Raw genomic sequence first — 26736 nt, 5'->3', positions numbered from 1 at the left:
ACTGGATACACATAACAATTTAATAATTTTTTTTTTCTTTTTACTTTTTTTTTTCTTTCCATGATGGCAGGTGAGGCCCCGCCTCCCCTGCCTCTAGTGACGGCACGCCACTGATATATATATACATATACTGTACATAGATATACACATATATATATATATAAACACATATATATATATACACATATATACTGTATATATATATATATATATAGTGTATATATATATATATATATATATATATATATACTGTATATATATATATACACTATATATATATATATATATACTGTATATATATATATACACTATATATATATATCCATATATATATATGTGTGTATAATATATACATATATGTGTATATCTATGTACAGTATATGTATATATATATGTAAATGTACATTTATATGTATGTATGTGTGTGTATATATATATATATATATATATATATGTAAATGTACATTTATATGTATGTGTATATATATATATATATATATATATATATATATATATATATATATATACATATATATATATACATATATATATATATATACACACAAATTAAATACACATATACATATATATATATATATATATATATATATATATTAGGGCTGCAACAACTAATCGATTAAATCGATTAAAATCTATTATTAAAATAGTTGCCAATTAATTTAGTCATCGATTCGTTGGATCTATGCTATGCGCAGAGGTTTTTTTTTTGTTTTTTTTTTTTTAATAATTTTTTTTTTTTTTAATAAACCTTTATTTATGAACTGCAAGATGTACAAACAGCTGAGAAACAATAAACAAAATAAGTATGGTGCCAGTATGCTGTTTTTTTCCAATAAAATACTGGATAGAAATGTATTTTGTCTCTTTTGTCCGATTATTAATCGATTAATCGAAGTAATAATCGACAGATTAATCGATTATCAAATTAATCGTTAGTTGCAGCCCTAATATATATACATATATATATATATATATATATATATATATATATATATATATATATATATATATATATATATATATATATATATATATATATATATATATATATGTGAATATGTTTGATTTCAAGATTAGTATCAAGGATGTGATTTAAAATAGGATTGAGATTCAGTCTAACATTGACATTAAAATTATTTTATTTTATTTTATTTAAGAAATAAAAATGAGGAACGGGTACTAAAATTATTAAAATAGAGACAAAGACAGAGATCAAGATGTGGAATAAGACTGAGATTATGCTAGAGATTGAGATGGGATCCGACATGGAAAATAAAGAAAAAAAAATGAGGATTATGGTTTAATTATAGATGAAAACAAGATTTAAAACTGGCCTTTAGAAAATATATATTTAAATTACGATAGAGACTGAGATTGAGATCAAATTGAAGGAGGAAGTAGGAAGATTGAGATTCAGAATTACAGGAAAACTGTCTGATGAAGATTAAAGACAAGGTATAACACTGAAACTATGAAGCATTTTGACTTCTGAGTATTTAAAACAAGTATTTAGATCTGGAATTAGAATAAAAAATTTGAATAAAATGCAGATATTGATATAGAAATAGGGTGTCAAAATCATTTTCAATTAGGGCCGATTTGCAGTTATAGGGCCGTGTGTAACAGTGAATATTTATGAATCGAATTTAAAAGGATTTGCCTCATAATATTATCACACTATTTTTTTTTACGTACACTGTAAAAACAAATCTGTAGATTTTACGGTAAAAAACTGGCAGCTCAGTTGCCAGAATTCTACTGTAAAAGTTATGACGTTTTTTTTCAGCATATTACTGCACATGGTACCACTGTTTTTAACGGTAAAATCTACTGTTGTTCTTTTAAGGTGTATTACATCAACAATATGATTTGCCTGAATAGCTGAAAAAAAAGGGAAAAAAAAGGTGTATTACTGTAAATGAAAAACAAAACAAAAACGATGACAGTTCTTCTTTACAATAAAATTGTGTTGACCGTAAAATCTATTTTCACTTTTACAGTGTACAATTTGATATGTGGCTTGTACAGCCCTTTGAGACACTTGTGATTTAGGGCTATATAAATAAACATTGATTGATTGATTGATATAACAAGCAGTGAAGGCCTCCACATCGAGAGGAGCCAGATGAGGTGGTTCGGGCATCTGGTCAGGATGCCCCCCGAACGCCTCCCTAGGGAGGTGTTTAGGGCACGTCCGACCGGTAGGAGGCCACGGGGAAGACCCAGGACACGTTGGGAAGACTATGTCTCCCGGCTGGCCTGGGAACGCCTCGGGATCCCCCGGGAGGAGCTAGACGAAGTGGCTGGGGAGAGGGAAGTCTGGGCTTCCCTGCTTAGGCTGCTGCCCCCACGACCCGACCTCGGATAAGCGGAAGAAGATGGATGGATGGATGGAACTTGCAGTGAAATCATAAGTTAAGCAGATATTTAAGCATACATTACAAAAATGTTTGGAATGCATGAAAACATTTTTTTTTAATTACTGGATAATATTAAAGTTTGACAAATATGCAATTGTATGAAGTAGATGTATTCTTCTGTCAAAATGGAATTTAGTAAGAAAAGATTTTGATATTGATGCGTATTACTTCCAGGTTTTCACGGAACACGTAAAATGGCATTAAAACTGAGAATACCATGAAGATTTAGAATGAGATTATATATATATGTATTATTTTTTTGTTGCTCTGTACGATCAAGTGTATTATTGCTATTCTTAACGTGGCCTACATTAGCGCCCCCATGTGGCCTGGAGGCTGTCCGGAGCTGTGGCGAACCTCCTGGACGTTTGGCCGTCCTGCTCTGCGCCAGGCTCGTCAGCGGCGAGAAGTACAGGCCTCCGACGGGCGTGCTGGGGGTGGACTCGGACTGCTCGTCGACGGGGATTCCATCGGCGAACCGGACCCTCCTTCTCCCCCTGGGGGAGGTGCCTGCGGGAAGAAGAGGCGAGATGTCGTGGTGGCGAAAAAGGACACGGTGAGCTTCAATGGGCGAATAAAACATAATTGTGGCTCACTTTTAATGAGGGTTGAATGACAGGAAACACAAACCCGCCCCTCCTTGCCATCCAGATGTGTAAGTCTGAACTTCAGGCCGGAGCAAAGTGCACAAAACACCTGACGACACACACGTGCACATGCACACATGTATACGATCACGGGTAATGTCACGGTAATAGTGCACACCACACATAGCTGCACGATAGTGGCCTCACCTTTCCGCAAGCGCGACAGTGGTGCCTCCGCTTGGTGAACGTGAACTTGACTCCGCACTTCATGCACACCTGAGCCTGAGCGTCCGGGATCCAAACCGGAGCCACCTCCCCCAGGGCGCTGCCTCCATCTTTGGACAAGTTGCTGGACTCGTTGTCGGGATCCACGGGGGAGAATGCGGAGTCTCCCACCGCGCCCTCCTTACTGGCGAGCTCCACCTCGCCTCCATTGGGTCGTTTTAAATGATTTTCCTCATGCGATTCCTCCATCTCCTTCTCCTCAATCACTGAGTCCTCCTTGGAAGGGCCAATCTGCTCCTCCTCAGCTGGACTCAGAACCAGGCGACCGGTGGTTGACTCCTCACAGCAACCTTCACCCCACGTGGTCACCGTGCAGCCGCCTTCCTCCACGTGGAGCATTTTCGCAGGGTTCTTCTGCTCGGACGACATGACCACGTCATCCGAGGAGGACTTGGAGGGGTCCCCGGGTTTGATTTGACCTGATTTGGACACATCTCCATCTTTGAGCACCAGGAGGTAAGGTCTGCTCAGCCATGGTTGTTTGGTGTCACCAAGAGATGGGTTGTCTCCTTCATCTGTTATCAAGGAGAGTGTGGCCATCATTACACACACACACATGCATTACATCACTCCTCTAAAGGAACAGGCGTGTGCTAAGTGGCCATTAAAGAGAATGTGAGGACTCATAATCCTCCACATGCCTTTCATGCTTTCAATCATCGCTGGAGGTCGCTAAGTTTAACAGGACATCAGCCTTGAGAGATGATCACTGCACACTCATGGACATACATCAACTACTTCACAGAAGAGCACTTAAAAAAAGCAGGCTTCACTACACATCTTTAAAAAAAACCACCAGTCAACTACATAGCGTGGGAGCTGTAAATTTGACCATATTGTTTTTCTTCCGTGAATATGCAAACCTAGCATGATGTTGCTGTTAAAATGTGATGGTAATGTTAGCAATTTAACGTTTGCATCCTCCTGTCCCACTCTTGCGTGGTGTTCAGGTCTGTGGGACCAGTTTTCATTTTTTATTAAAAGAAAAATGATACAATTAATTAATTTTTCAAACTGAGACTCACTGACTTTGGCTCATTTTCTGTGAAGAACATGTATCAGAATACATATTTAATGACCACACACCATACACCCCCCCTACACATTTCTATTACATATAAGACCCCCCCCACACACACACACACACAGCAGGCCTAGACAGGAGGAGGACAGAACATCAGAGGGTCAAATGTGCGAGAAAATGAGAGCAGACAGTGTTGACAAACAATGTTGCAACCTTGTGTGGGAACCGCAGGTGCAGAAACACAAAAGAATAATCCCTGTGGGTTGCAGAAACTGGCAGAGAAATGTTCCATGCAACGTTCATATTGTTATTACTCAGCCAGCGTTTGTGGGTCTGATGGACCCCTTGCATTTTGTGGCTTTTAATGCCTCACAATCAAACACTTTTATGTTAAAATACTGAACAGATGTTTGTTGGGATAAGGTAAACATCTGTTCAGTATTTTAACATAAAAGTGTTTGATTGTGAGGCATTAAAAGCCACAAAATGCAACGGGTCCATCAGACCCACAAACGCTGGCTCAGTAACAACAATATGAACATTACACAAGGGTTAAAGCAGGCGTCTTAAACGTTTTCCAGGCCAAGGACCCCCAATCAGACGGAGAAACGGAGCGGGGGACCCCCGAATGATTCAAAACACTGACTGTGTTTTGAATTAAAACTGTCCTATAGGTACCTTGTGCAATACCAGACATATTGAAATAATGCCGTATAGTTGGCTGGCAACTAGCATGCTAATCACTAACTGACCACTAGGTTGCTAATCACCAGCTGGCAGGTCAGGCTGCATATAACTAGCTCAAGGGTCAGCAACCCAAAATGTTGAAAGAGCCATATTGGACCAAAATTTAAAAATCTGTCTTAAAAGCCTTATGTAAGTGTTATAATGAAAGCAACACTTGACCTAAATGTCCATATTAGCCAACTATCAAAATGACTATGTGTCGCAGGCTGACACAAATCTTGGTTGACAGAAATGTTGAAATGTAATATTTATTCTACACATTTTTTACAACATTGGAAAACATTAGGCTTCTCAGAAAGTGAAATAACTCCTCTAAATTATTACTGGCTTTTAATGGTCAAAGGTATAGATGTGTGTGTCCAAGTTAAAGGAAACGGCAGGCTGTCTTCTTGTAATAGATTTATCACAATCTTTGTTAGCTGGGTAACATTTGCTGTGGTCTGTAATGGCACACAAACAACTATGAGACATGCAGCCAATATTACACACGGATAATGTGTCATGAGAAATTCAGATATAAATTAAATACATACCGGAAATTAAATGAGCTCAAATATAGCTACAAACGAGGCATAATGATGCAATATGTACATACAGCTAGCCTAAATAGCATGTTAGCATCGATTAGCTTGCAGTCATGCACTGACCAAATATGTCTGATTAGCACTCCACAAAAGTCATTAACACCAACAAAGCTCACCTTTGTGCACTCACGCACAGCATAAAAACTTTGGTGGGCAAAATGAGACAAAGGAGTTGCGTAAAACACGTCTTTCTCTGGCATCGTTGAAGAAAGTTATACATGTAAACCAAGTACGGTGAGTTCAAGGACCGCCAAAATTAGTAGGACAAAACGGCGCAGGCCAAATACTGTCATCAGATAATCATGTTTCATATAAACAGTGGGATTTCTAACATTTAGGGATGTTTGTGTCATGTTGTCCTCTTACAGAAATCATATTAAAACAAAAATATATTTTTCCCCCCAATGTTTTTCTATTTTCATAAATGTTTTAAAAAGCTCCAGGGAGCCACTAGGGCGGCGCTAAAGAGCCGTAGGTTGCTGAACCCCGAACGAGGTGGCAACTTGCGCACTAATAATAGCTAGCTGGCAACTAGCTCACTAATCACCTTTTAGCAGCTTGGTCCAACATTAATTGCTTATGTAACCTATTTTCATGGGCTTGCCTCTTTGTGGTGTTAAGTTCCTGTTATAAGCTGTTATACAGTATATGCCTTGAGCTCTTATTTTGAAAGCGCTAAGAGCGGAAAGGGTGACACGTTTTAGTGGAGCGGAGGTTTTGAAATCATTTTTTATAAGGTTTATACAGTATATGCCTTAAGCTCTTATTTTGAAGGCGCTAAGAGCTCAAGGCATATACTTTATAACAGCTTATAACAGGAACTTAACATAACAAAGAGGCAAGCCCATAAAAATAGGTTACACTAGCTATCTTAAATGACAACATGAATATAGTATAAACATTCATGTTCATATTCACTGCCATTTCTATAGACTACAGTGTGTTGGAATGTGAATGTGTATTTAAAGATTTGTTTTAATTTGTGGGAAAATGTCACAACACCACCTGCAGTAATTTTAGGCTTGTTTTTTTAGCACGTTTCAGCACATTTTGGGACACCAAATTTTAGCTCCAAATTGTGGTCGAGCTTGACGTCATCTACAGAGGGCTGGAGACAATTTCATATTACGTATGGCTACCTATGGCTTGTGGTTTGGTCAGATCTTTATCCCGAATGACTATATTTTTGCAAAGAATTTGAAGGAATGATCAAGTATGGCTGCCAGTTGCATTGTTACAGGTTGCAGCAAAACAACTAAAGATGGAGTCAGCATGCATACATTTCCAAATGATGGATACATGAGGAAAGTATGCACCTCTCCAGAAGAAGAAGACTTCGGATGGGAAAAATGTTGCTAGAAAAAAAACCTAAACGCGATCTCGATTTTCGTCCTTTTCTACTGATGTTTTCCTCAAGTTGTTTTATATTTATCTTTGCTCATAATGTTAGCTATATCAGTTTTTAAGTAATCATGGTCTAGGGCAGGCCTGGGCAATTATCTTGCCTCTGGGGGCCAAGTTTAGAGAAAAAAATATGTCTGGGGGGCGGTATATCTGATTTTTAGGAACAGACAGACCGCCTTAAAAAACGAAATGGAATTTTACTTTTTTTTTACTAAATGAGACACCCAGGATGTACATGAAATTAAAGAATGTGGGATTTACAATATTAACTATGAACCATAAAACACTGAATATTGACAACGTATGAACGTCACACCCCCTCTCGATCGACATATTTTACAACCAAGCAAAACGCAACAAAAATAGCGATATATGAACGCGAAGTGTAAAAAAAACTCCACCTACAATCTGACATATCAATAAGCTTTAGAACTTTGTTGTAAAAATCTCCTTCCACGTCTGTCCCTGACACCCGCATTTCAGGCTGGCCGCTCTGGAAACACTCTGTGGAAACGCTCCCCACCCACACTGCTTGGTGCCTCGTCTGAGCTGCTGTGACTTTAGATTACTATAGTAACTAATTAGATTACCATAGTAACTAGTACATCATGCAAAAGCGCAGATTCCAAACATTGAAATACTTCGTATAGTTCAAGACTTATATAACTCATTTGAAAACATCACTGCACATCATAATGGCAGCTACAGTTTCCATCTTAAAAATCAGACAAAAAAATATTTGGGAATGTCCGGCGGGCCAGATTGGTCCTGGTCTAGGGCGACAATAACATGCAATGAAGTGATCAAAATAATAGTTTTACATGGCTTTATCCACACTGTATGTACGGGGAAATGGGCTCCAGTTCCGTTGATGACGTCACATCAAAAGGGGCCGGCAAATTGAGTCTGGCGATGGAAAGGGGGGCGTTCGAAGTACAGTTATTTCCAGATTACTCAAAAACTAATTGATATTATAGGGAAAGACTGCCATTTATTTTCAGGAACAAAAACTATGGTAAATTGGTGAAATCTCTGTCGGATGCTATGGGTCCTTTAATGTTAGTATATGACATCTGTTATGTAGGACAGGGGTCGGCAAGTTGTACACGTAAACCCACTACGGTGAGTTCAAGGACTGCCAAAATTAGTAGGACAAAAAGGCGCTGACCAAATAGTGCCATCAGTGAAGCATAAACACATTAAACAGTGGGCTTTCTAACAATTAGGAAGGTTTGTATCATGTTTGTCCTCCTCCAGAAACATTATCAAAACTACAAATATATTTTTCCCCCTTCTTTTTCCATTTTTGAAAAAGCACCAGGGAGCCACTAGGGCGGTGCTAAAGAGCCGATGGAGGACAAAAGCAGAGTTACAGTGTATAAGGCAGGGGTGTCAAACGTAAGGCCCTAGAACAGGTTTTATCCGGCCCGTGGGATGAGTTTGCTAAGTATAAAAATAAGCCCACATTTTTAAATGAAAAAAACTGCTGTTCTAAATGTGTCCACTAGATGTCGCAATAACAATTATTTGTATCTTGGTAGATGATGCTACATATGTAAAAACAAAACACATGATGTTAGGCTCTAGCACCCCCCGCAACCCCGAAAGGGACAAGCGGTAGAAAATGAATGAATGGATGGATGTTAGTACATCAGTTGAGGAAAATGAGCAAACTACATAAATAACATTGTGTAATTCGATTTATTTTTATTTTTTTTATCTTGATAGCTGGGAAATTAACACCAATGAGTTGACTGATGATTATTATCACATAATTTATTCTGAAAGTATAGGGGTGTAACTATACACAAAAAATTTGGTTCGGTACGTACCTCGGTTTAGAGGTCACGGTTCGGTTCATTTTCGGTACAGTAAGAAAACAACAAAATGTACATTTTGGGGTTATTTATTTACCAAATTTGCAAAATCTTCCACCAAAAATATTTTTCTTTGTGGAATATTTGATGTGAAGTAATCGGAACCTTGGATGGGTCAATAATTCATAATAACATTGATTTTGATTCAATATTATGTTTTCAGCAATGACAGTTTGAAAGAAAAAAAAACAGCTTTGTTTTATTATAGTCAACATTGCAACTTTTCCTAAATTACATTTAACCTTTAAGCTTTTTTATTTCACTTTTGTTATGTTTTTGTTTATTTTAATAGTATTTTTAGAATGTGCCGTGGGCCTTTAAAACATTAGCTGTGGGCCGCAAATGGCCTCCGGGGCACACTTTTGACACCCCTGCTATAGATAATAAAAAATTAAATCTGATAAATCTATGGATAAAAAGCAGAGCCTGGTGACGCATGCGCGTTTATCATAACTCTCTCGCTCTCTCTGTCCCTCCCTCGCGAATGCTGCTGTGCGCACAATTTGTTTTGTTTTCAACCCCTTCTTAACCCTGAACGTACATTGAAAATACACGCAACCCTAACTCAAAATGCCGGACATTTGAGGCATTTAAGAAACTCCGCCCTGACAGCTCCACAAAAGAGGACATGTCCGGTGAAAATAGGACGTATGGTCAGTCTATCGCAGCCCGTTAGCTGCTAGCATGCCGTGTGTTGTGCCTCGGTGTGCATTGTTTACACAACGTGCGTTACGCTACTTAAGGACTCCTCAGTGATGGACGCTTTTGACCTTCCTTTTTTTCAATAACACCTGGTGTTGAACTTTGTGATCGGCCCCAGTCCACAAAAACATTTCAACATCTCACCCAAGTTAATTGGGCATACATGCACGCATGCACCCGCCCCTTCCCCAATCAACGCCTTCACCACTGCTTAATTCCTCTTCGGGGTTGTGGACGGCTGAGTAGCGCTTTATAGCGGCAGCCGGCCTCCAGGGCCCCAAACCCCCCCCCCCCCCCCCCTCTGTTGCGATTATATGTATCATGTTTATGTGTGCTATGCTATGTGAGGTTTTTTCCTTGGACTCAGTCTGGACCCCTCCCGAGGGTCCAGTCTTAGACTGATATTTTTTTACTCTTCCCCCCTTTCCCAATTTCACCTTTTTCCCACCTTTTTTAAGGAGCGCTGTAAGTGGCTGATCCGTTGGCGGTCCCGTCTTGTCCCCTTGTAACGTATGTCTGCTCTTAGTGGGACTGTGCCGAAAATGAAATTTCAGTTCTTATGTGTCTTGTACATGTTAAAGAATGGACAATAATAAAGCATCTTGAATCTTAATATGTCCGTGTGGAAACTCGTTCGGTACACCTCCAAACCGAACCGGAACCCCCGTACCGAAACGGTTCAATACAAATACACGTACCGTTATACCCCTAATAAATGACGACAAATAAAGATAGAAAACTATTAACTGCAACATGTAAGTGTAAAAAAAACAACAACATCGTTATGATTTGCACATTTTCAGAATGTGCTTGTTCTATTTTTAAACAAAGAAAACAATCTGAAGTTGTGTTTATTTTTAAGTTATCGTGCTGTGATTTTCCCAGTCCGGCCCACTCGGGAGTACATTTTTCTCCATGTGGCCCCCCATCTAAAATGAGTTTGACACCCCTGATATAAAGTAAAAAGTTGATCAAGCCACACACAACTCATTAGCATAAAAGCTACAGATAAGCACTTTTATACTCTCTAAATTTCAGCATGAAGGCTAAATTTTGGATAATACATTTCCAATACTATTGTGGCAGCTCTGAGACTTATTTCAAAATGGGTGGCAAATTGTGAAACAGGGGCTCTTTAAAACTTAATACCCCCACTGCAGAGTCAATATAGTCTCCATGACTGCAATATTGCCATCAAAGCCGGAAAATTGCCTAATGCAGAATTCTGATTGGAAAAAAAAAAGTACACGTTTTAATGTCACGTCCACGCCTTATTTTTGCTACATTTTAACAATAGTAATAATTTAAAAAAGTGTTACGTACTGCAGGTTTGACTGTGACGCATGGAGCACGTGCTCTCGTGTTAAAAAATCCACGCTCGCCAATGCGACACTCCAGCAGACCCGTCATCCTTTCTTTCTTTTAGTCCTCGATCCACACTCTCTACTTGGTTGTTTTTTTTTTTGTATTTTTTTTTTTTTTTGCACCCATTCATTCATTTTGCATGAGTCAACCGCAGAGCGGTGGCGCGCGCCGCGTGCACGCGCGCGGACAAACGCTGCATCAGCGCTTTTCCATGCAGACACAAACACGCGAGGCGCGAAAACGGCGTGATCAGAATGGAGTCTCTACCTTCCGTGACGGCCCCCAGGAGGCTCTCGTTGTCGTCGTCCCGCGCCGAGAACAACTTCAACATTTTCCCCTCCACTTACATCACAGGCGGCGGCGGCGGCAAAAAAAAAAAAAGAAGGATGGCGTGGAGAGGGTGGGTATATAGGGATGAGGATGATGAGGACGAGGGAGGTGGTGGGGGCTGTGTTTGCCTCTTTACCCCCCACGGAGAGACCCCCCTCTCCCCCCCCTCCTCCCTTCGTTCTCTGCAGCTCCTGGAGGAAACTCAAGAGGCGTGCAGAAATGTGCCCATTGCTGCAAGTGCAGAGGAGATGTTATGACGTCACATGTATTGAGCAAGCTATGCGGTCAGTGGGCGGCCACCTCATTAGGCACAGGCGCACATCAGGACAAAGTTTGCAGTGGTGTGGAACTGCACTGCATCATGGCAGATTGCCCCTGAATGGGTTAATAAAAATCAGCATCCAAAAATTCGGGTAATTAGTCATGGCATTACACAAAATTGGATATCTCCTGAGAATAGTTACTATATTGCCAAAAGTATTTGGCCACCTGCCTTGACTCACATATGAACTTGGAAGTGCCATCCCATTCCTAACCCATAGGTCAAACCTTTTGCAGCTATTACAGCTTCAACTCTTCTGGGAAGGCTGTCCACAAGGTTGCGGAGTGTGGTCATAGGGATTTTCGACGGTTCTTCCAAAAGCGCATTGGTGAGGTCACACACTGATGTTGGTGGAGAAGGCCTGGCTCTCACAGTCTCCGTTCTAATTCATCCCAAAGGTGTTCTGTCGGGTTCAAGTCAGGACTCTGTGCAGGCCAGTCAAGTTCATCCACACCGGACTCTGTCGTGCATGTCTTTATGGACCTGGCTTGGTGGAAGAGGAAGGGGCCCGCTCCAAACTGTTCCCACAAGGTTGGGAGCATGGAATTGTCCAAAATGTTTTGGTTTCCTGGAGCATTTAAAGTTCCTTTCACTGGAACTAAGGGGCCAAGCCCAACTCCTGAAAAACAACCCCACGCCACAATTCCTCCTCCACCAAATGTCACACTCAGCACAATGCAGTCCGAAATGTACTGTTCTCCAAACCCAGACTTGTCCGTCAGATTGCCAGATGGAAAAGCGTGACTCATCACTCCAGAGAAGGCGTCTCCACTGCTCTAGAGTCCAGTGGCGACGTGCTTTACACCACTGCATCCCACACTTTGCATTGGACTTGGTGATGTATGGCTTAGATGCAGCTGCTCGGCCATGGAAACCCATTCCATGAAGCTCTCTGCGTACTGTACGTGGGCTAATTGGAAGGTCACATGAAGTTTGGAGCTCTGTAGCAACTGACTGTGCAGAAAGTCGGCGACCTCTTTGCACTATGCGCTTCAGCATCCGCTGACCCCTCTCTGTCACTTGGTGGCTGAGTTGCTGTTGTTCCCAAACTCTTCCATTTTCTTATAATAAAGCCGACAGTTGATTTTAGAATATTTAGGAGCGTGGAAATTTCACGACTGTATTTGTTGCACAGGTGGCATCCTATGACAGTTCCACGCTGGAAACCACTGAGCTCCTGAGAACGGCCCATTCTTTCACAAATGTTTGTAGAAACAGTCTCCATGCCTAAGTGCTTGATTTTATACACCTGTGGCCGGGCCAAGTGATTAGGACACCTGATTCTGATCATTTGGATGGGTGGCCAAATACTTTTGGCAATATAGTGTATGTTGTTCATTGGTTTACTCTCATTAGATTGTGTGGCTGTCCCTATTGTTGTGGCCAAATCAGCAGGCTTAGATGGACACTTTTGGATTGTCAATAATGAGCGTAGCACGCAGGATCTAATTAAAAACGCCCTTTTTTAATTGGGTTTATAAACAAAAACAATATGACAGCTACAATAAATGACTAGCAAATTGGCTCAACCGCTCATTTTTAAGAAATTCATATTTTAACTGTGGACCGTCTGGTAAAAGAAAAGTCTCTGGTGTGTGTGCATGTCTGTGGAGGTCCAGTCTGATATGTCCTGGGCGAAATTTCTGGTTTCAATGCAGTCACGTGCGTCAGATTGCTTCATTCTTTGATGCTTCGTCAAAGTTCTCCACCAAATCTGTACGGCAACAACACAATTGTATCTATTTTTTATACAGAAAACAACATTGAACAGGCTACATCTTCAAATATATATAGATCCCTTCAACACTGAATAATGCATTCGCATGTTAAAAAGTCCATACCTGGAACGTCATCATCCTCTTCCTCTATGTCCTCTGCTTTTGGAGCTTTGTTGTCAAGAACTGGAAAACAGAAAAGACACAGTCAAATATCTCCTATGTGACAGGAGCACTCTGCTGTTTTTAAGGGCTGAGTGCAAAAGCATCAGTCAAAAGTCTCTGACATTTGCCCGCCTGGTCTGGCCTCCCAGTTGATACCTGACTGTAAACTAGTGTTGTCCCGATACCAATATTTTGGTACCGGTACCAAAATGTACTTCAATACTTTTCGGTACTTTTATACTTTTCTAAATAAAAGAGGACCACAAAAACGGCATTAATGGCTTTATTTTAACAAAAAATCTTAGGGTACATAAACATATGTTTCTTATTGCAATCGAAAAACTATTTTGTCCTTAAATAAAATAGTGAACATACAAGACAACTTGTCTTTTAGTATTAAGTAAGCAAACAAAGGCTTCTAATTTGTCTGCTGACATATGCAGTAACATATTGTGTCATTTTCCATTATATTATTTTGACAAAATTATTAAGGACAAGTGGTAGAAATTTGTTCATTTACTGTTAAAATCTGCTTACTTTCTCTTTTAACATGTTCTATCTACACTTCTGTTAAAATGTAATAATCACTTATTCCTCTGTTGTTTGGATACTTTACATTAGTTCTGGATGATACCACAAATTTAGGGATCGATCTGATACCAAGTAGTTACAGGATCATACATTGGTCATATTCAAAGTCCTCATGTGTCCAGGAACATATTTCCTGAGTTTATAAACATAATATAATTTTTTTTTTAAAGAAAAAATATTTTGTGATGCTAAAAAATATCGACGTAATCATAGTAGCATCGACTAGATACGCTCTTGTACTTGGTATCATTACAGTGGATGTTAGGTGTAGATCCACCCATGGCGTTTGTTTACATTTTGACGCCGGTGAGCTACGGTGTGTAGTGAAGCATGTTTAGCTATTCCTCGTCCTGCAGGGATGATACTTGTAAGAAACTTACTTTGTCGCCATGGAGGCAAGGATTAGTGATTTAGAAGTAGCTAAAACACTGCCGACTGCGGATGGACTTTAGCCGCTAGCTAGCTTGCCATGTTTTAAAGTACCTCTTCCTGAGGGCGTTTCAGTGTTATAACTTCACCTTTATCTTTAGTTTTTAAGCCAAAATGCGTCCGTTCTCCCTTTTCTGTCTACACACTGTGTCTGCTTGTAAGTACTCCGTGATTGTGCGCTGCCGAACATGCTCGTCTGCTCGTAAACCAGCAATGTGACGACGACGAGGGGCGGTATAGTACAGAATATGAGTCATTAGTATAGAGTTAGAGTTTATTTCGAACATGCAAGCATACAACATGATACATCACAATTTCCAGTTTCTCTTTTCAACATGTTCGAAAAGGAGTAGGAAGAAGCAGAGCTTATTTAATCCTACCCCTTTTCTTTACATAACAGTTGCTGAAACTTTTTTATTCACTTCCTGTTCTCAATTTATTCACAATAAACTCCATAGGTAATCACAATAAAAATAAATAAATAAATAATAGTAAGAATTTAATAATAATAATTGGTGAAGAAAGTCATATTTCATATGATGAGATAAGTAAGATTACTTTAAGAATGAATGAATGGATGAAATAAATTGAGAATGTTTGTCATGGTTCTTCTTCTTTGTACTTTGTAAACACTTTAAGTTTGAAGAGTTTCTTGAAGTGGATCATATTAGTACATTGTTTGATTGCTTTGCTTAATCCATTCCATAATTTAATTCCACATATTGATATACTGAAGGTCTTAAGTGTTGTACGTGCGTACAAATGTTTTAAATTACATTTTTCTCTAAGATTATATTTCTCCTCTTTTGTTGAGAAGAATTGTTGTATATTCTTGGGTAGCAGGTTATAGTTTGCTTTGTGCATAATTTTAGCTGTTTGCAAATTCACTATGTCGTGGAATTTCAGTATCTTTGATTCAATAAATAAAGGATTTGTATGTTCTCTATATCCAACATTATGTATTATTCTAACTGATCTTTTTTGTAACACTGTTAATGAATGAAGTGTACTTTTGTAATTATTTCCCCATATTTCTACACAGTAGCTCAGATATGGTAACACTAGCGAGCAGTAGAGAATATGAAGTGATTTTTTGTCTAGAACATGTTTTGCTTTATTCATTATTGACGTGTTTCTTGCTACTTTATGTTGTATATTTTTTACGTGAGATTTCCAGTTCAATTTATCATCAATCATTATACCTAGAAATTTGGTTTCATTTACTCTTTCAATTTCTATTCCGTCTATTTGTATTTGTGTTTGACTTTCTCTTCTACTGTTACCAAATAGCATTATTTTAGTTTTACTAAGATTCAACGATAGTCTGTTTTTGTCAAACCATCTTTTTAATTTGTTAATTTCTTCTGTTATTATTTGTATTATCTCCTGTGTGTTCTCTCCTGAACAAAACGCTGTTGTATCATCCGCAAATAATACTAACTTTAAATCTTTTGTAACTTTACAAATGTCATTTATATAGAGATTGAATAATTTAGGTCCTAATATTGATCCCTGAGGTACACCACAGGATATATTTAGCGTTGTAGACATGTGTTCGCCTAGCTTCACGTATTGTTTCCTGTTCGTTAGATAACTTCTTATCAGTTTAATACTAAACTGGATATATCGTTCTATCGTTCCATATCGTTCTAGTTTTTTAATTAAAATATTGTGATTAATTGTGTCAAATGCTTTAGTTAGATCCATAAAAACTGCTGCTGCACATTTTTTACTGTCTATTGCATTGGTAATTTCTTCTGTAATTTCAATTAAAGCCATTGAAGTTGAAACATTAGCTCTGTATCCATATTGGTTCTCTTCGAGTATTCTATTTTTATTTATGAAACTCTCTAATCTGTTATTAAACAGTTTTTCAATGATTTTAGAAAATTGTGAAAGTAAAGAAACAGGTCTATAATTTGTAAATTGATGTTTATCTCCAGTCTTATAATTGGTGCAACTTTAGCTATTTTCATTTTGTTTGGGAATGTACCTGTTTGAAATGATAGATTACTAATATACATTAATGGTCCTGAGATCTCTTCTATAACCTTTTTTATCGTTTCCGTATCAATTCCATTACAATCAGTTGAAGTCTTAGATTTACATTTTTTCACGATTGTAACTATTTCCTCCTGTGTCACATTACTGAGGAACATGGAGTTGGGATTTCGCTCTATGGTATCATTATAGTCCTCAATTGGAACTGGGTCTGGAATCCTTTCTTCCAATTTTGGTCCAATATTTACAAAATAATTATTGAAGCTTTCAACTACTTCCTTTATGTTGTCATTTTTTTTATTTCCGTCTAAAAAGTATTGAGGGTAGTCCCTCTTTGTGCCATTTTTAATAATGCTATTGAGGATGCCCCATGTTGCTCTCATATTATTTTTGTTCCTGTCCAATAATTCACTGTAATATTCTTTTCTACATGATCGTAGTATGTCTGTTAACTTGTTTTTATACTTTTTGTACTTAATTTCTGCCTCTATAGTTCTTTGTGCTATAAATTCTCTATATAGTGTATTCTTCTTCTTACAAGCATTTTTTAATCCTTTTGTCATCCATGGTTGATTATTCTTTCTCTGTTTATTACTGAGTTGTATCCATGGACAATGTTTGTCATAAAGTATTATGAACTTGTTTAAGAAATGTTCATATGCTTCATCAACCTCTTTTTCCTTGTACACATTGTCCCAATCTTGCTTTTGTAGCTCAATTTTGAAAGCAGTCATCCTCTTCTCTGTGCAGTCTTCGAAATGTCCTTTTATCTTCCATGTTCTTCTTGTAGTGTCCATCATATATTGTAAAAACTGTCAGATGATCACTAACATCGGTTATAAGTAGACTACTTGTAGTGTTATTGTCAAACTCATTGGTAAAAATATTATCAATAAGCGTGGCACAGTGTGCTGTGATTCTGCTTGGCTTTGTGATTTTTGGATATAAACTGATGCTGTATTAGACTTTTGCTTGTTAGGGTTCAATAAGTCAATATTAAAGTCACCACATAAGAACATTATTCTTTGACCATTATCCATGTAAGTAGCCTTGATCCATTCTTCAAATGTTTCTATACTTGACTTAGGTGATCTATATATACAACTGATGAAAAAGTTTTTGCTTTTTTCCTGACATATTTCAATGGTTATACATTCTAAGATATTATCTATAGCAAATGACATGTTTTTTACCACTTTGTAGTTCAGGTTCTTCATCACGTACACAGCTACTCCTCCTCCATTTTTGTTGGTTCTGTTTGATGTAGTCTAGTTCATATCCCTCCAGATCAAAATATATTCCTTTTTTATCATCAATCCATGTTTCTGTGACAGCAATCACTTTGAATGGTTCGTTGATGTGTTCCAAAAAGTTCTTAATGTTGATGTAGTTTGCATACAAGCTTCTGCTATTAAAATGAATAATTGACAATTTGTTATCGCATGTAATGTTGCTATTATATTGATCATCTGTATAATAAAAACAATTATTACTGATGCGGGAGAAAAAATTTGTATCTGGATCTATATAATTTTCCAAATCCTGGTTTTTGTAATCTTTGTTGCAGAAATTTTTTTGTTCCATATTTTCTTGTTCAACAATCTTTGATGTTGTTTCAATAATCTCAATAAGTGTAGGTGGATGCAATCCTGAATGTAGGTCCTCTTGTTTAGTCGTCCCTTGGAACATAGTAGTGTCGATGCTGAATTTGGGTGTTTGTTTTCTGTCAGAGTCCATTATCATCGTTGTTTTGGTAGCTGTGTAAACTTTAAAAATTGTCCAGGTCCTTGATGTCATGGACAACAATTACTCTTGCTTCTGGACCTCCATTCAGCTTGATGTAGATTTTACAGTTGGTGCTCCAAGTTCCCTGGATTTTTCCCTGCTTTCTCAAGTCGCGTGCTTTCTTGGCGATTCCAGCATTGCGTTTTGTGAGATGCTCATTTATGTACACATTTGTTCCCTTCAGCTTCTTTCCCTGTCTCAGCAATGCCATTTTAGATTTTCTGTTTACGAGTTTCACGAGCACGACTGGAGTGGCGTTGTTGTTTCTTCCGTTCAGTGGGATGCATGTTTCGATGGTATTAATGTCAATTTCAATTTCCTTTGATTGCAGAAAGTTGACCACTTGCTGTTCTGCTGAGATCATATCCATTTCATCTGGTTCACCTTCATTATTCACAGCTTTCGCATAGGATCTTGGTTTAATTCGGTGCCCAGTCACGATGATATCATTCATTCGTTTGTCCTGATCCATTTCATCTATGATATTCCTCAACATGTTGTTGTCTTCTTGAAGGGTCTTCATTCGTTTGCCCATTTCAGTGGCTTCATTATTTCTTCTGTTGTTCTGAGATTGCAGATTTTCTATATTTTCCTGTAGACTTTTCACATCTTGTTTGTGTTGTTGTTACTTTTCTCAGATATTCTTTCAATTCTTTCATTTCTTTTTTCATTTCTTCTTTCATTTCTTTTTTCATTTCTTCAAGTTTTTGTAGTATCACTTCTTGATTCCCATCATGTCCTGTGTCCAACCTCAAATCTTGTTCCCAGTTGTGTTCTGTAACAGCTGACCCCGAAGGTTTCGGGATTTCAATCTTTCCTTTACCTTTTCGCATCGCGGCAGTCACTGACGTCAATGCCTCTTGCTTGTGTCTTAGCGGCAGTTGCTTCTTTAGCGACTTGCGGCACTTTAACTTGTTTTTTCCAACAATTTAGTATCTTGCGCCGTTCAGAGATCAATTTGAGGTGTCAGCCTGTCAACTTATATCACTCTGCGACGTCGGGATCACTTTAAAACAGCTGTAAACTCGCCGTAGCTTTTGGTTGCTAGGCAACCGTTTTGAACTGCGGCAAGGCGCCTTTGGCTTGAGGCTAACGGCTCTCCCAACTCGCCTTCTTTCAGCGTATCAGTGCCTCTTAACTGACCAAAATCAGATTGAAGATGCCAGGGTACTCTCCTGTGGCTGTGATCGCAAATCAGTGGTCAAAATCTTCAGATTTAACAAAAAACTCCGGTAGCAAGAGCGGAGCCTTTCTCTTTTGCGTCCTTTCTCATTGACAGGAAGTGACGTTATTATTGTGGTACTATACCAATACCGGTGTACCTGTACAACCCTACTGTAAACTATTGAACGGGTCAAAGCATGGAACGGCCCAGGACAGTATGTGAGTGCGCCTGGAACTCTCGGGGACTGTGAATAATGCTGACGTAACTCCTTGTCTTGTACACACCATGCCGTGGGAACTGCTCGGCCAGTTTGCGCAGGCTGCTGAGGCTGTCGGTCCCCAGCTGGCTGAGGATGCCGGGCAGCATCTCCGTCAGCTGCTTGGTCTCGGCGTGACCCGTGACGGAAAATGTGTTGGCCGACAAGGAGGCTTGAACCTTGGGGTTGTTGAAGTGGATCACCGTCCCATCGTCCTTTATCATGTTGACCTGAGAAAGAGGAAGTGTCACAGCATCAACTTACACTACAGAATAGGGCTGCACAATTTTGAGAAAAAACCTAATTGCGATTTTTCTTTTGGAAATTGATTTGCGATTTTTATATCTTATACATAAAAATGCATAAAACTGCAAAGAAGACATGTTACTTCTTGACTGTCAATCAACATATTCTTGTTACAGGGTGCCACACATTAGAACAATATGCAATAATTTACCTTAAAAAATATTTGGCAGTAATCAGAGCAAAGGGTGGCTATTTTGAAGAAACTAGAATATAAAACATGTTTTCAGTTGTTTCACCTTTTTTTGTTAAGTACATAACTCCACATGTGTTCATTCATAGTTTTGATGCATTCAGAGACAATCTACAATGTAAATAGTCATGAAAATAAAGAAAACCCATTGAATGAGGAGAAGGTGTGTCCAAACTTTTGGCCTGTACTGTACATTCAATGACAGCTAATGCTAACTATCTAAGTCGCTATCATTAGCTATCAACACCCAAAACTAAAGCGTGTGCATGTGTTAAGTACGTACGTAGTTATGTTATTGCGTCCCAGAAGCCATTAGAGGGTGGGATATAACCTTGGAAAGTTAGCGCACTCTTGACATCTATGTAAATGATGCAAACAGCCCCTTTAATTAATTAAAATATATTGTCCATTGGATGTGCTCATATGGATTAAATCCACCAAATGTACTTATTTTTGCAAGGTAGTGAGCCTTTGGATTAGGGAGGGTCCAGTTTGTCTCAGTATGGTCTCTTTATTTTTTCTTTTGTACCACCCACTTTCATTCAGTTTATTGCTCCCTCTCTCACAGTACCGCGGAAACAGTACAGACTTATAAACAAAAGCTTTCGGCAGCAGAAATGGCAACCGCAGACCCATAATGCATTGCAAAATCATGTGCCCTTTTTGAGCGCTATTACGTTCTGCAGCCGACACACACAACCAATTACAGTATTTTCCGGACCATAGGGTGCACCGGATTATTAGACGCACTGCTGATGAATGGTCTTTTTTCATATATAAAGCGCACCGGATTATAGGGCGCATTAAAGGAGTCATATTATTATTATTTTTTTCTAAATTTAAAACACTTCCTTGTGGTCTACATAACCTGTAATGGTGGTTCTTTGGTCAAAATGTTGCATAGATTATGTTTTACAGATCATCTTCAATCCGCTAACTGACAGTCAAAGTCAGGATGCGCTGTTTTGTGGGCGGTCTTATTTACGTGGCTCACCTTCGACAGCGTCTTCTCCCCGCCATCTTTGTTGTAGCGGTGTAGCGTGGAAGGACGGGAGTGGAAGAATTGTCAAAAGATGGAGCTAACTGTTTTAATGACATTCAGACTTTACTTAAATAAATAACGGAGCAGCATCTCCTCATCCGTGGCTCACTCGTGCAATAACAACGCCGGAAATGTGTCCCGTGAAAAACTGTCCGACCGGACACAAACTACAAAGGCGGACGCGCAATTTTTCAGGACTTATCCAGATCAGCAGGTACCAGAAGGTAAAAAAAGTTTATTTTGCATAATGTTGCATAACAAAACGCCAGATAATATGTCTTACCTTATACACACACCATAACAATACTTGTATGTTGAAGCACAGTACAATCCATCAAGCGGTGCGGTTTCATAGCTTATCAAAGTCATACTAAAACATTTTGATAGATTTTTGAGCGCCGTGTGTAATGTTCTATATTTTGAATGGAACATATAAAATGTTGGTGTTGTTTACCTGAGTCTACACGTATCCCTTGTGTGTGACTGCCATTATATTGGAGTCTACACGTATCTCTTATGTTTAACTGCCATCTACTGGTCACACTTATCATTTATAGGTGCACCGGGTTGTAAGGCGCACTGTCAAGTTTTAAGAAAAAAAAAAGGATTTTAAGTGTGCCTTATAGTCCGGATAATACATGTACCTCCTCAATCCCGGCAATGTTGTTGACCGCCAACTTCTTTAAGGAACTTTGAAGCTTTTTGTCATCTGACGTTGCTGTCCTGTGAACAACCTTCTTCTTTCTGCGTGCAGAACCCTGAAACCACAGCAAATATATGACTATCCTAAATAAAAATGCAAACGATAGTAGATCACACATTTCTTTTATGCGTGCAAAAATGCAAGAATCTACAAACCCCGTTTCCATATGAGTTGGGAAATTGTGTTAGATGTAAATATAAACGGAATACAATATTTTGCAAATCCTTTTCAACCCATATTCAATTGAATGCACTACAAAGGCAAGATATTTGATGTTCAAACTCATAAACTTTATTTTTTTGTTGCAAATAAAAATTAACTTAGAATTTCATGGCTGCAACATGTGCCAAAGTAGTTGGGAAAGGGCATGTTCACCACTGCGTTACATGGCCTTTCCTTTTAACAACACTCAGTAAACGTTTGGGAACTGAGGAGACACATTTTTTAAGCTTCTCAGGTGGAATTCTTTCCCATTCTTGCTTGATGTACAGCTTAAGTTGTTCAACAGTCCGGGGGTCTCCGTTGTGGTATTTTAGGCTTCATAATGCGCCACACATTTTCAATGGGGGACAGGTCTGGACTACAGGCAGGCCAGTCTAGTACACACACTCTTTTAATATGAAGCCACGTTGATGTAACATGTGGCTTGGCATTGTTTTGCTGAAATAAGCAGGGGAGTCCATGGTAACGTTGCTTGGATGGCAACATCTGTTGCTCCAAAACCTGTATGTACCTTTCAGCATTAATCGCGCCTTCACAGATGTGTAAGTTACCCATGTCTTGGGCACTAATACACCCCCATACCATCACAGATGCTGGCTTTTCAACTTTGCGCCTATAACAATCCGGATGGTTCTTTTCCTCTTTGGTCCGGAGGACACAACGTCCACAGTTTCCAAAAACAATTTGAAATGTGGACTCGTCAGACCACAGAACACTTTTCCACTTTGTATCAGTCCATCTTAGATGAGCTCAGGCCCAGCGAAGCCGACGGCATTTCTGGGTGTTGTTGATAAACGGTTTTCGCCTTGCATAGGAGAGTTTTCACTTGCACTTCACAGATGTAGCGACCAACTGTAGTTATTGACAGTGGGTTTCTGAAGTGTTCCTGAGCCCATGTGGTGATATCCTTTACACACTGATGTCGCTTGTTGATGCAGTACAGCCTGAGGGATCAAAGGTCACGGGCTTAGCTGCTTACGTGCAGTGATTTCTCCAGATTCTCTGAACCCTTTGATGATATTACGGACCGGAGATGGTGAAATCCCTTAATTCCTTGCAATAGCTGGTTGAGAAAGGTTTTTCTTAAACTGTTCAACAATTTGCTCACGCATTTGTTGACAAAGTGGTGACCCTCGCCCCATCCTTGTTTGTGAATGACTGAGCATTTCATGGAATCTACTTTTATACCCAATCATGGCACCCACCTGTTCCCAATTTGCCGGTTCACCTGTGGGATGTTCCAAATAAGTGTTTGATGAGCATTCCTCAACTTTATCAGTATTTATTGCCACCTTTCCCAACTTCTTTGTCACGTGTTGCTGGCATCAAATTCTAAAGTTAATGATTATTTGCAAAAAAAAAAAATTTCATCAGTTTGAACATCAAATATGTTGTCTTTGTAGCATATTCAACTGAATATGGGTTGAAAAGGATTTGCAAATCATTGTATTCCATTTATATTTACATCTAACACAATTTCCCAACTCATATGGAAATGGGGTTTGTATGATAAAATAGTCTATCTATGAGCATCTGTAATGACTTAAGATGCGTTTAAGACTGCTTGGGGAAAAGGGATTGTTGCACTTTAACAGATATAGATGATAAATACACATAGGTTAAAGAATCTTCTAATTCCCGGCAACGGCGCTGCCATTGATATGACGTCATGTCTGTTTATTATGGAGTAGAAATCCAGACTTTGGCCTTCCAATGAACGTTGCCTTTTTAGGAAGTCTTTACATTTCTGACTGCTCAGAGGCCTTAAACGCACCATTAGCAAAGCATGTCTGCTTCAACGTGTATTGTTATCTTACGTACCATCAAAACAAAGCACTTCCGGGTTTGTATTTACCTTTCCTCCTATCCGCACTTGGGCTTGAAGTTTGGCCAATTTCTCCTGATTCATCTTGTCACCTGTGAGATACCAAGAATTAGTTTAGCCTGAACGACGAATAAGAGCTCTGTTAATGTTAAATGTAAAGATTATTTTCCACTAGCACACACACACACACACACACACACATAGCATTAAGCGCTAGCTGTTAGCTGCCTACACCTAGCGTGACAAAAACAACACAAGAGGTACACAAACACTCCGTAAACGACACCTGACTAGTACACAAACATTCCAATGTATTATTCCAAAACCTATTCCAGTGTCCAGGGAAACGTACAAGGTTAAAAGATTGGAATTATGAAGACGAGCGTTTTAGTCACAAATGTGCATGGGTTTGCTTTCTTCCTCGTTTTTGTGTTAGCAAGTTGTGCTGCCACCTATAGGATAGTTTGGGTATTACATCAACAAACACCAGCGACAGACAATGGAAGTTAAAATTATAATTTTACAGACTTCTTGTTTTTCTGGGGGCGACTAAATATTAGTTTGTAGCGTCGGCAACCCAAAACGTTGAAAGAGCCATATTGAACCAAAAATACAAAAAAAAATCTGTCTGGAGCCACAAAAAAATGAAAAGCCGTATATAAATCTTATAATGAAGGCAATACATGACGTAAGTGTCTATATTAGCTATATTAGCCTACTATCAAAATGACTATGTGTCGCAGGCTGAAGCAAATCTTCGTTGACTGAAATGTTGAAATTTAATTTTTATTCTACACATTTTTACAACATTAGAAACCTTAGTAAACTAGAGGCTCCTCGAATTTCCAGGATTTATAAATCCTGGAAATTACTGGCTTTTAATGGCCAAAGGTATAGATGTGTGTGTCCAAGGTAAAGGAAATGGCAGGCTGTCTTCTTTTAATAGATTTATTACAATCTTTGGCAAGCTAGGTAATGTTTGCTGTGGTCTGGAACAACATGGCACACAAACAACTATCTGAAATGCAGCCAATATTACATACAGATAATGTGTCATGAGACATGCAAAACTAAATTATATACAAAGAGGATAAAAGTAAAGGATATTAAATGAGCTCAAATATACCTATAAATGAGGCATGATGATGCAATATATGTACACACAGCTAGCCTAAATAGCATGTTAGCATTGATTAGATCGCAGTCATGCATAACCAAATATGCCTGATTAGCACTCCAACAAGTCAATAACATCAACAAAGCGCACCTTTGTGCATTCACGCACAACATAAAACTTTTGGTGGACAAAATGAGACAAGGAAGGAGTGGAAGATTTCACATGTAAACAAACTGTTGCGTCACGGTCCACACTTGGGTGGGTTCAAGAACCGCCGAAATTAGTAGAACAAAACGATGTTCACCAAATACTCTCATCAGTGAAGCATACACACAAACATATTAAACAGTGGACTTTCTAACGATTGGGAAGGTTTGAGTCATGTTTGTCCTCAAACAAAAAACATACTAAAACAAAAAAATAATTTCCCCCCATCTTTTTCCATTTTCAATCCTTTTTTAAAAATGCTCCAGGGAGCCACTAAGGTGGCACTAAAGAGCCGCGGGTTGCTGACCCCCGGTTTATGCCCTGGTAACGTTTTAATTTGAATTTTTATGTAAATTTTGATTTTATTTATATTTGAATGCAAAACACAAATATTGTTTAAAATTGTTCCATTTTTTATTGTAATAGGTATTAATCAGCCACTTGTTTCATCATAATTTACAATTGCACTTGAAATTATTCAATCCAGATTGTAATTTACATGTATAACACAATTACACACACACACACAATGTTTGTTTATTTATATTCAGTTCATAGTAGTGTGCAGTAAATTAACAAAACGGATAGGTAGGTAGGTCTTTATTGTCATTGCACTAGTGCAACGAAACTTTGTTTTCAGCACAAACCTGTTCAAGATTAGACAAACAAACAGTGTACAGGATTACACTGTTTACACAGGATTACAGAACAGGAACACTGATGGGTGGCCACAAGGCACCCCGTAAAAGATGGGAAAAAGGTAAACGTTGTGGTGGATGAGTAAAAAAATACAATTTAGACTGGGCTCCTAGGGGGGCCCAGTCTGGAGTGGGGAAAAACTCCATAGCAAAGCACATATACATATTACAACATACAACTCGAGACTTGCAACAGAGGGGAGGGTGAGGGGGCTACGGTGGCAGGGCTGCAGCTCTTCAGGCACTGCCCAGCCGTCCATCACCCCTAAGGGATTCGCGTCAAGGGCGTTGGATGGGGGGTGGGGTATGTGTGTGTGGTGTACATTTTTTGTGGATGCATGTGTGTGTGTAAGCCTGCCGTGTGTCTCTGTTCCGCGGCCTTGGTGTTGTTGCAGCCGCTTGTCAGTCCAAAGTCAACAACAACAGGGTGTGACCATGAGAGACAAGCAGGGATTTTTTTGTGTCTTTGCCGCACTGTCCTTCGGGAGAGTCTCGAAGCCAGGGAAACAATCCAAGTTAGAATGTTTTGTATGCGAGTGAAAATCAAATTTGCTTTTCACTCTAAACTCTAGACTTAAAAAAAACAGGTCACATTGTAATATTAATGTTTTATTCATTCATAGGAACACACAGTCGTGAAAATGATTGTTG

At 38.9% G+C, this 26736-nt stretch overlaps 3 protein-coding genes across 9 annotated transcripts in view; all 3 read right to left on the bottom strand.

The window, feature by feature from the left end:
• zfyve9b (zinc finger, FYVE domain containing 9b) overlaps nucleotides 1-11467 on the bottom strand; it is a 28815-nt gene extending 17348 nt beyond the window's left edge. The window contains exons 1-4 of one of the 2 annotated variants that reach the window (XM_062039356.1): nucleotides 11284-11467; nucleotides 3236-3828; nucleotides 3038-3137; nucleotides 2752-2951 (exon numbers count right to left, since the gene is read on the bottom strand). In XM_062039356.1, the coding sequence (XP_061895340.1) occupies nucleotides 2752-2951; nucleotides 3038-3137; nucleotides 3236-3828; nucleotides 11284-11347 (957 nt within the window). In that variant the 5' untranslated portion in view covers nucleotides 11348-11467. Of the gene's footprint in view, nucleotides 1-2751; nucleotides 2952-3037; nucleotides 3138-3235; nucleotides 3829-5784; nucleotides 5912-11283 lie in introns of those variants that run through there. The other variant, XM_062039357.1, reaches the window with a different exon arrangement.
• A 1645-nt stretch (nucleotides 11468-13112) lies between these two features.
• btf3l4 (basic transcription factor 3-like 4) lies at nucleotides 13113-24521 on the bottom strand. Its single transcript, XM_062039428.1, has 6 exons — nucleotides 24416-24521; nucleotides 24094-24155; nucleotides 21958-22071; nucleotides 19804-20005; nucleotides 13510-13569; nucleotides 13113-13382 (listed from the first exon to the last, which is right to left on the bottom strand). Exons 2-6 carry the CDS (start codon nucleotides 24145-24147, stop codon nucleotides 13336-13338), a joined length of 477 nt encoding a protein of 158 aa, XP_061895412.1. The 5' UTR covers nucleotides 24148-24155; nucleotides 24416-24521; the 3' UTR covers nucleotides 13113-13335.
• A 1583-nt stretch (nucleotides 24522-26104) lies between these two features.
• ptgfr (prostaglandin F receptor (FP)) overlaps nucleotides 26105-26736 on the bottom strand; it is a 110828-nt gene continuing 110196 nt past the window's right edge. For all 6 annotated transcript variants that reach the window (XM_062039419.1, XM_062039420.1, XM_062039421.1 and 3 more), the window contains one exon: nucleotides 26105-26736. This exon is cut by the window's right edge and continues 1227 nt beyond it. The gene's annotated coding sequence lies outside the window, so the exon portion shown is untranslated.

The sequence above is a fragment of the Entelurus aequoreus genome, linkage group LG27 (assembly GCF_033978785.1).
Source record: "Entelurus aequoreus isolate RoL-2023_Sb linkage group LG27, RoL_Eaeq_v1.1, whole genome shotgun sequence".
Taxonomy (NCBI): Eukaryota; Metazoa; Chordata; class Actinopteri; order Syngnathiformes; family Syngnathidae; genus Entelurus; species Entelurus aequoreus.
The sequence above is the reverse complement of the archived record's forward strand: the minus strand, read 5'-3'. Positions and strand labels throughout refer to the sequence as shown.

Excerpts from the sequence above, each read along its gene's own strand:
- btf3l4 (XM_062039428.1), bottom strand. The coding sequence starts at position 24,147 with ATGAATCAGGAGAAATTGGCCAAACTTCAAGCCCAAGTGCGGATAGGA. Across the intron at positions 22,072-24,093 it reads AAGTGCGGATAGGAGGAAAG|GGTTCTGCACGCAGAAAGAA; the intron begins GTAAATACAAAC and ends CTGTGGTTTCAG. Across the intron at positions 20,006-21,957 it reads ACATTGCCGGGATTGAGGAG|GTCAACATGATAAAGGACGA; the intron begins GTACATGTATTA and ends CCTCTTTCTCAG.